Source organism: Anomaloglossus baeobatrachus, chromosome 9, assembly GCF_048569485.1.
Source record: "Anomaloglossus baeobatrachus isolate aAnoBae1 chromosome 9, aAnoBae1.hap1, whole genome shotgun sequence".
NCBI lineage: Eukaryota > Metazoa > Chordata > Amphibia > Anura > Aromobatidae > Anomaloglossus > Anomaloglossus baeobatrachus.
In genome coordinates, this window is record NC_134361.1 from 26,276,609 (window position 1) to 26,286,226 (window position 9,618).

The 9,618-nt window shown below is 43.1% G+C and overlaps 1 protein-coding gene across 3 annotated transcripts; it reads left to right on the forward strand.

Annotated features, from left to right (window-relative positions):
- The first annotated feature begins 2,418 nt into the window (after positions 1-2,418).
- On the forward strand, positions 2,419-4,190 carry LOC142250341 (speriolin-like). Of its 3 annotated transcripts, XM_075322488.1 has the most exons (5): positions 2,419-2,665; positions 2,803-2,844; positions 3,245-3,289; positions 3,374-3,516; positions 3,810-4,190. In XM_075322488.1, exons 1-5 carry the CDS (start codon positions 2,467-2,469, stop codon positions 4,161-4,163), a joined length of 783 nt encoding a protein of 260 aa, XP_075178603.1. In that variant the 5' UTR covers positions 2,419-2,466; the 3' UTR covers positions 4,164-4,190. The 3 variants fall into 3 exon arrangements, with proteins under 3 accessions (XP_075178603.1, XP_075178604.1, XP_075178605.1); XM_075322489.1 differs by lacking the exon at positions 2,803-2,844; XM_075322490.1 differs by lacking the exons at positions 2,803-2,844; positions 3,245-3,289.
- Positions 4,191-9,618: the final 5,428 nt, after the last annotated feature.

A 9,618-nucleotide genomic window follows, 5' to 3' on the forward strand; every position in this document is an offset into this window, starting at 1 on the left:
CCAGACTGCTGTGCTGACGTGTCCTGCAATCCGGCAGTCCAGCAGCAATTTCAACTGAGTTCACTGAGAGCAGCTCAGAAGCTCTGGTGACCTGACTACAGGATTGTCAGACTGTCAGACTGCGAGCCACAGCAGCATAGCAATCCAACAGTCCAGTGGCTTAGAGGCACGGAAACCTTAAAGGAGACTTTAAGGAAGCTTTTAAGGTTACATAGTTACATAGTTACTTAGGTTGAAAAAAAGACCTAGGTCCATCTAGTTCAACCTTCCTCCACCAGTTCTACATTTGGTCACTAAGTCATTTATAACCAACAATGTTTTGTGTACTGAGGAAATCCTCCAGCCCTTTTTTAAAAGCTGTTATAGTATCTGCCATTACCACCTCTTGTGGTCGGCATTCCACAGTCTGACTGCTCTAACTATAAAGAACCATTTCCTATTTAGCTGTTGGAATCGCTTTTCTTCCACTCGCAGTGAGTGCCCTCTGGTCCTTAGAATTGTCTTTGGAAGAAATAAGTCATGTGCCAGTCCTGTATATTGACCACACATGTATTTATACATATAAATGAGATCTTCTCTGAGACGTCTTTTTTCTAAGCTAAACATATCTAACTTTTTCAACCTGTCAGGTTTTTCAACCTGGGAGGCCTTCCATCCCATGTAGTAGTCTAGTTGCCCGCCTTTGAACTGACTCTAACTTCTGAATGTCTAACTCTAACTCCTGAAGTTCACAGCTGCTGAGACATCTGGAGGCTGTGAACTCTAGTAAGACTTCACAGTTTCCAGATGTCCCAGTAGCTGGCAACTCCAGGAACCTTAAAGGCTTCTTTAAGGTTTTAGAGCCTCATAGCTACTGGAGCCTTGTGAGTTTTACACGTTCTAATCACAGCATTTCTGTACACAAGGTGTCGATTCGTATTGTATTGATGATGCTCTACAACTTTGTAATTCACTTTTTTTCTCTATCTCGCTCTGTTTTCGAGATAAAAATGCTAACTCCGTTGTTTTCCACCAGGTGGCGCTATAGGTGATTTCATTGCGTAGCGTATGGCTACTTTACTATACCTAGACACCACTTCTATGCCTATAGCTGCTGCCGTTCTCAAGTTAATAGCAGTGGACAGGATATGGGTGGACACACTGTGTATTATACACTACAGTTCAAAAGTTTGGGGTCCTCCAGACAATTTTGTCTTTTCCATGAAAAATCATACTTTTAGTTATCAAATGAGTTGCATAATGAATAGAAAATATAGTCCAGACATTGATGACGTTAGAAATAATGATTTTTTTTTTTCTTGAAATAATTTTCTCCTTCAAACTTTGCTTTCGCCACAGAATGCTCATTTGGAGCAATCCCAGCTTTGCAGACCTTTGGGATTCTAGCTGTTAATTTGCGGAGGTAATCTGGAGATATTTCGCCCCATGCTTCCCCCCCCCCACAAGTTGGATTGGCTTGATGAGCACTTTTTTTGCACCATACGGTCAAGCTGCTCCACAACAGCTCTATAGGGTTGAGGTCTGGTAACTGGGCGGCCCCTCCATTACAGATAGAATACCAGCTGCCGGCTTCTTCCCTAAATAGTTCATGTATAATTTGGAGGTGTGCTTTGGATATTTACTTTGGAGAGTCGGATCCCAACAGGTTTGAAACAAAGAAAAGATTTGATAATGTGCTATCGGTGAAACCGTGGCATGGACTATACTGTTTACCTGTGGAGACTCTCATACATTTATTATTATTAAGAATTGTTTTTATTTTTTTTCCTCTCCTTTTTCTTTTGTATTGGTAAACTCATGTAAGTTACGAGTATATTTGTCCATATTTATAAAAACAACCCAAAATTCAACTATACATATATTTTTCGCCAAAAAGGAACTAGTTATTTTTGAAACTGTTTGCTTTTAGCCTCTGATATTAGAAGGATGTACTCCCATTTTGAATTGATCATGTGATCTGAGGATTTACGTAGATGAGCTTTTGTGGCTTTCAGAATACAGACCATAATGAAGGCGTAGCATAGTCTGGGACACCCTGTTAGTTTCTCTACCAGCCATTCAAATATAGTGTTTTTTTTAATAAAATTAACAAATAACATTTAGAATTTTTTAAAGGAATTTTTTTTTTTGTCCACTTGCATTCGGTTTACATTTTGAAACTGCTTCACTATTTGCTGCTGGAAGGGTATCCACCCGGCTCCGTGCGGCTTCACAGGACATAGACGCTACATGAGGGATCTCTACTACCGGTAAGCTGGCCTTTTTTCTTTTTCATGTAAATATTATTCCAATGTGGTGAATTCCTATTGGCTGCAATGACCGATGAGCTCATTATCAGGTCTCAGTGACGCTGCCGGTGACATCACAGAACTTAGAATATTAGGTTTCCCCAGTGTTCCATCTCAGACATTGGCCTGGTGAAGAATTTCTGTGAAGACGTTTTCAGGAGCTTCTATTAATAACAACATGGAGAATAGTAAGATATATTCTTGTGATGAAGAAGCCTTCAACATGGAGAGTTCACGTCTACTAGCAGAGAATGCGCAGCTGCGCAAGATGATGGGGCTAATGCAGGAGAACGTGGAGCTTCGCTGTGTTTTGAAAGACCATGAAAGAAAAGCTCAAATTATAACACCTCCAGGACAACACAAGAAAGACCACAATGGTAAGACTGGGATAACACAAAGGGATTTCCACCAAATCCGAATTTTTAATGGGTTGATGTTGACGTTTCCTAAAGCGATTGGTAGAATCTGGATACAGAATGTCTAGAGATACAGATTACTATTTTTTGTATTCTAGGCATGAAAAATAAGAAAAATACAGAAATATTGGAACATCAATGTGAGATATATTTATTACTTTTGTATTCTCTTGATTCCTGATATTTCATATATTACTCCACTTTTAAGATCCAGTTTTTCAAAAAAAATTGCATTTGGCCAGGACCATTATTGTAATGGTGAAAAATTGTTTAGGTAGAACCTGAAGTGTTTAGGTAGATCTGATCATTCAGGGTTTATCATGGATTAACTATAACGAGGATGCCTACCTACCATGTAACACTTATGATTTATAGATCTAGTTTTGGGGCAGGAGAACCTGTCGGGCGCCCTCTGGCTCCAAGCCCTGGCTATGACTGATACCTGTTTATCTCATCCCTGGTGTATGGTTATTATCAAGGGAGCTTTATCATTTATGTTTATTACAGACAACTCATTTTAATATTATTCATTTGTTCTAGACCTCAAAGAAGAAGCAAAAATGGTCAATTCAGGCACACAAATAGGTGACAATTCTTAAATCTATATTCTCAGTATATGTCATTTTAAGGATTTCACTAAACCGTAATTTTATTATTGAACTTTTATAGACCCTGAAAAAGTGAAGAAATGTCAGCGCATTGTCGGAGAGATCGCCTTTCAACTGGACCGCCGGATTCTGTGCGCCATCTTCCTGGAGCAACAACGGCTGTATGGATACCAAGTACCATACATAAAGGAGAAGATTATAGAGGTGAGAAAGCTAAAATTACATCATAAATTATAGAAAAAAAGAAGATTTTTTTGTTACGTAAAGTAAAGTGGTCACTGTGTGAGTTCTTCAAACAAAATGGCACTGCGGAGCGATCTACATAAAGCACTGACTTCTCCAGAACCTGATGAGAAAAAAATGAGTTTTCACTGTGAATTATAAAAGCTTAGCCGGGCAGTTAGAAATGTGTCTGTCAATAAATTTGCCAATTTTATCCACAGACAAGCCGTATTGTGATTACCCCAATATATTAAAGGTATATTTCATGATTACAGGTGACCACAAGTCCAACAACCGGAAAAGTCGATGAGAAATTAAGATCTGAGCTCTACCAGCGCTACAATCACATCATGGACGAGCTGAGGAAATTGGGCTACAACCCAGCAGTGCACCCACACTTTACAGAGTACATGGTCAACACCTATGGGATAACAAAGGATAGAAATGCAAGAACCAAAGATCTTTCCTCCAATAATGACCCACAATACCTAAACAAGATGATAACTGAGTGCATGTCAAGTGACATAGTGAAGGACATCATAATAATCCTCAACTGTCTGGTATATTTCGCCAGAGAAGATGGAAAATCTCTACTCATCTCACCATCGAGTAGCCATTCATCTGTATAACCAAATCACAAATAATAAATGCTTCCATCTGAAAAAAGTGTCTAATTTAATGTTATAAAAAAAGGAAAATATTCCTCATAATCTGTGACCCACTAGGACATGGAAATCTTACTGAGATTGCTGCCATTTTGTTCTTAAACTGCTGTTTTGAATTAAAATTGCTGCTTTGTCCACAGTATCATCTAGTGATTATATCTGGTATTGCAGTTTAGCCTCATTTACTTGAATTTGGGTAAGCTGCAATACCTGACAATGACCATGCTGGTGGTTTGCCGACCGTTAAGATGGTCTTCTGCTGAGAGTTTGGTGTAGAATTTGCAGTTGACCTGATGGTCTCAATGTAAGACAGGAGATAACTGGCTTAGAGATAACAGGGTCACCTGGGAGCTTGAACCTTAAAGGGAACCTGTCACCTACGGTCATGGCCAAAAGTTTTGAGAATGCTACAAATATTAATTTGTACAAAGTCTACTGCTTAAGTTTTTCTAATGGCAATTTGCATATACTCCAGAATGTCATAAAGTGTGATCAGCTTAACAGCAATTACTTGCAAAGTCAATATTGGCTAAGAAAATGAACTTTAACCCCCAAAACACATTTCAACATCATTGCATTCCTGCCTTAAAAGGAGCAGCTAGCATTGTTTTAGTGATTGGTCCATTAAGACAGGTGTGGGTGTTGATGATGACAGGGCTGGCGATCAATCAGTCATGATTAAGTAAGAATGACACCACTGGACACTTTAAAAGGAGGCTGGTGCTTGGTATCATTGTTTCTCTTCAGTTAACCATGGTTATTTCTAAAGAAACATGTGCAGCCATCATTGCTCTGCACAAAAATGGCCTAACAGGGAAGAGTATCGCAGCTACAAAGATTGCACCTCAGTCAACAATCTATCACAACATCAAGAACTTCAAGGAGAGAGCGTCCATTGTTGCTAAAAGGCTCCAGGGCGCCCAAGAAGGACCAACAAACGCCAGGACCGTATCTTAAAACTGTTTCAGCTGCGGGATCGGACTACCAGCAGTGCCGAGCTAGCTCAGCAATGGCAGCAGGCTGGTGTGAGTGCTTCTGCACGCACTGTGAGGCGGAGACTGCTTGAGCAAGGCCTGGTTTTAAGGAGGGCAGCAAAGAAGCCACTTCTCTCCAGAAAAAACATCATGGACCGACTGATATTCTGCAAAAGGTACAGGGAGTGGACTGCTGAGGACTGGGGTAAAGTCATTTTCTCAGATGAATCCCCTTTTCGATTGTTTGGGACATCTGGAAAACAGCTTATTAGGAGAAGAAGAGGTGAGCGCTACCACCAGTCTTGTCTCATGCCAACTGTTAAGCATCCTGAAACCATTCATGTGTGGGGTTGCTTCTCAGCCAAGGGAATCGCACCACTCACAGTCTTGCCTAAAAACACAGCCATGAATAAAGAATGGTACCAGAATGTCCTCCAAGAGCAACTTCTCCCAACTGTCCAAGAGCAGTTTGGCGCCCAACAATGCCTTTTCCAGCATGATGAAGCACCTTGCCATAAAGCAGAGGTGATCACTAAATGGCTCATGGAACAAAACATAGAGATTTTGGGTCCATGGCCTGGAAACTGCCCAGATCTTAATCCCATTGAGAACTTGTGGGCAATCATCAAGAGACGGGTGGACAAACAAAAAACAACAAATTCTGGTAAAATACAAGCATTGCTTATGCAAGAATGGACAGCGATCAGTCAGGATTTGCTCCAGAAGTTGATTGAGAGCATGCCAGGGAGAATTGCAGAGGTCCTGAAGAAGAAGGGTCAACACTGCAAATATTGACTTGCTGCATTAACTCATTCTAACTGTCAATATAACCTTTTGGTACTCATAATATGATTGCAATTATATTTCTGTATGTGATGTAAACATCAGACAAACACAATTAAAGACCAGAGGGCAACAGATCATGTGAAAATATCATTTTGGTGTCATTCTCAAAACTTTTGGCCATGACTGTAGAATATGCGTTCTGACCTATCGGCAGACACATGTGTGCCCTAATTACACCTCCCTACCCATCCCTGTGTATTGTATCCCTGTAAATTGTATAATATGAAAGTAATAAAAAATGTTTTATTACCTTCATATTTCCTATGTAAATTAGAGAGTTTATGGTCACAGGGGCGGCGCCTTGCCCTATGGGCGTCTGCATACTTTCCGTGGTATCACGCCCCTGTGGGCGTGATACCATGGAGTCACATGAGCGATGTCCCCGTCGCTCATTCTATCCTGCGCACGTTTACACTTATTATTGCGGCAGGCTTCTCTTCCGGGTTCTCTTTGTCAGTTTCAGATGCGTACTGCGCATGCGCAGTGCACGTCTGAAGCCGGCGCGTGAACACCCGGAAAAGAAGCCTGCCACAATGCACGCAGGACAGAATGAGCAACGGGTGACGTCACTCATGTGACTTCATGGTATCACGCCCACAGGCGCGTGATACCACGGAAAGTATGCAGACCTCCATAGGGCAAGGTGCCGCCCCTGTGACCATAAACTCTCTAATTTACATAGGAAATATGAAGGTAATAAAATGTTTTTTATTACTTTCATATTATACAATTTTACAACACAAGGGTGGGTAGGGAGGTGTAATTAGGGCACACATGCGTCTGCTGATAGGTCAGAACGCATATTCTAGGTGACAGGTTCCCTTTAAAAGCCCTCTTATACCTCCATAGAAGATGCACAGATGCTGTTAAAGCTCTTGCATATAGTCCTCCTCTTATCTGTTTAGTGGAGTATGACTCGCGGTCATTCTATGGATCATTGCTCACCAGGCAGTTCCATCCTACGTTGCTTCTTTCAGTTCACCAATGGTCATTCCCATGTTGCTCTTGATGGTGCCCGATCTAGCGAGTTCTTGGTCATCCTCTTCTTCTTCTGCTACTGACTGGATCCAAGCATGACTTTCTCCAATGACTAAAAAAGGTGAAAAACCCGAGCACTCAATAAGGAAGGAGAGAGGTATTTGGATGCAAGTGTTTTTTATTTACAATCGACAAACTGCAGAAAGTGAACCCTGACACATAGCAACAACCAACGTTTCGGCTTTTAGACCTTTCTCAAGGTAGTTGCTCATAACAGAGATGCTAAGAAATACGGGTCACAAGGACAGCCGTCAGGGTAGAGAGAACATGCAGGGCATCACATTCAGCACTATGCGGTGTCAAGGTGGTGGTGGTGTGGTGACCACAGACAGAGGCGAGGAGGAAGAGGAGAGGAGGAAAGGACGCCTGCTTGGAGACCATGGAGTGCTGGAGCAACGGTGGCAGTGCAGACACCACTGCCACCGCTGCTCCAGCACTCCATGGTCTCCAAGCAGGCGTCCTCTCCTCTTCCTCCTTGCCTCTGTCTGTGGTCACCACACCACCACCACCTTGACACCGCATACTGCTGAATGTGATGCCCTGCATGTTCTCTCTACCGTGACGGCCATCCTTGTGACCCGTATTTCTTAGCATCTCTGTTATGAGCAGCCACCTTGAGTGTTCATGTCTCACTTCCATATATTGATATTGATCTTAAGAAGGAAATGGCATTGACCAATCTGCATTTGGTAGCGAGAGTTAAGTCTGTGATATTCCAGACATCGTTCATGCCCACAATCACATTCCATCCAAATGCTTTGTGTCATTTACTTCAGGCGAACCTGGAGCCAAGAAATATGGCACAAAATACATTTCTCAAAATCCTTCCTGTTTTCTGCCACCAGTGTCATGTTATCTGCATATAATAATAATACTTTTATTCATTTATATAGCGCTATTAATTCCACAGCACTTTACATACACTTTATATGCACCGCTGTCACCATTGGGGTTCACAATCTGGAGTCCCTATCTGTAGGTCTTTGGAGTGTAGGAGGAGACCGGAGAACCCAGAGGAAACCCACGCAAACACGGGGAGAACATAAAAACTCCTTGCAGATGGTGTCCTTAGTGGGATTTGAACCCAGGACCCCAGCGCTGGAAGGCTGCAGTGCTAACCACTGAGCCATCGTGCTCATAGATTGTTGATGGTTCTACCATCCGGTCTATACACTGACTTTTCGCTCTTCCAAGCCTGTATTCCTTATGACATTTTCTACATACAGTATCTCAAAAAAATAAATACACCCCTCCCATTTTTGTAAATATTTGATTATATCTTTTCATGGGACAACACTGAAGATCTGCCCCTATGATACAATGTACAGTGTCAGTGTGCAGCTGGTATAACCATGTAAATTAGGTGCCCTCTAAATAACCCAACATAGTTATTAATCTCTAAACCCTTGGCAGCATCAAAAGTGAGTACACTCCTTAAGGCCGCTTTACACGCTGCGACATCGCTCAAGCGATCTCGTTGGGGTCACGGAATTTGTGACGCACATCCGGTCGCTTTAACGATGCCGTTGCGTGTGACACCTATGAGCGATTTTGAATCGTGGCAAAACCGATCAAAATCACTCATCGGTGACATGGGGGTCCATTCTCGAATATCGTTGCTGCTCGGTGTACGATGTAGTTCCTCGTTACTGCGGCAGCACACATCGCTACGTGTGACACCACAGGAACGAGGAACCTCACCTTACCTGCGGCCGCCCGCAATGAGGAAGGAAGGAGGTGGGCGGGATGTTACATCCCGCTCATCTCCGCCCCTCCGCTTCTATTGGGCGGCGGTTCAGTGACACTGCTGTGACGCTGAACGAACCGCCCCCTTAGAAAGGAGGCGGTTCGCCGGTTACAGTGACATCGCAGGGCAGATAAGTAGTGTGACGGGTCCGCGCGATGTTGTGCGCCACGGGCAGCAATTTGCCCATGTCGCACAACCGATGGAGGCGGGTTCGCACGCTAGCGATATCGGTCACGTTATCGCAGCGTGTAAAGCAGCCTTAAGTGAAAATGGCCAAATTGTGCCCAAATTTCAAGCATTGCCTTAACTCTCTTGGGCATGGAGTTCGCTAGAGCTTCACAGGAGCCACTGCGGGGATCCTCTTCCATCCTCCAGAATGATATCATGTTGCTGGTAGATGTGAGAGACCTTGCACTACTTCACCTTCCATTTCAGGAGGCTCAACAGATGCTCAGTAGGGTTTAGGTCTATCACCTTTCCCCTCAGTTTCTTTAGCAAGGCACTGGTCATCTTGGAGGTGTGTTTGGGGTCAGTACCATGTTGGAATTCTGCCCTGCAGCCCAGTTTTTGAAGAAAGGGGATCATGCTTTGCCTCAGTATGTCACAGTAAATGTTTGCAGTCATGGTTCCCTCAATGAATTGTAGCTCCCCACAGCTGTCAACAATGATGTAGCCGCGAACCATGACGCTCCCTCCACCATGCCTGACTGTAGGCAGACCACACTTGTCTTTGTCCTCCTCACCTGGTTGCCACCACACATTCTGGACACCACCTGAACCAAGTAAGTTTATCTTCGTCTCATCAGACCACAGG

What these genes read in the sequence shown, in the direction of transcription:
- LOC142250341 (XM_075322488.1), top strand. Translation starts at nt 2,467, where the DNA reads ATGGAGAATAGTAAGATATATTCTTGTGATGAAGAAGCCTTCAACATG. An exon ending in ACACAAGAAAGACCACAATG is followed by an intron (nt 2,666 to 2,802) that starts GTAAGACTGGGA and finishes TTTGTATTCTAG; the next exon opens with GCATGAAAAATAAGAAAAAT. An exon ending in AGAAATATTGGAACATCAAT is followed by an intron (nt 2,845 to 3,244) that starts GTGAGATATATT and finishes CATTTGTTCTAG; the next exon opens with ACCTCAAAGAAGAAGCAAAA.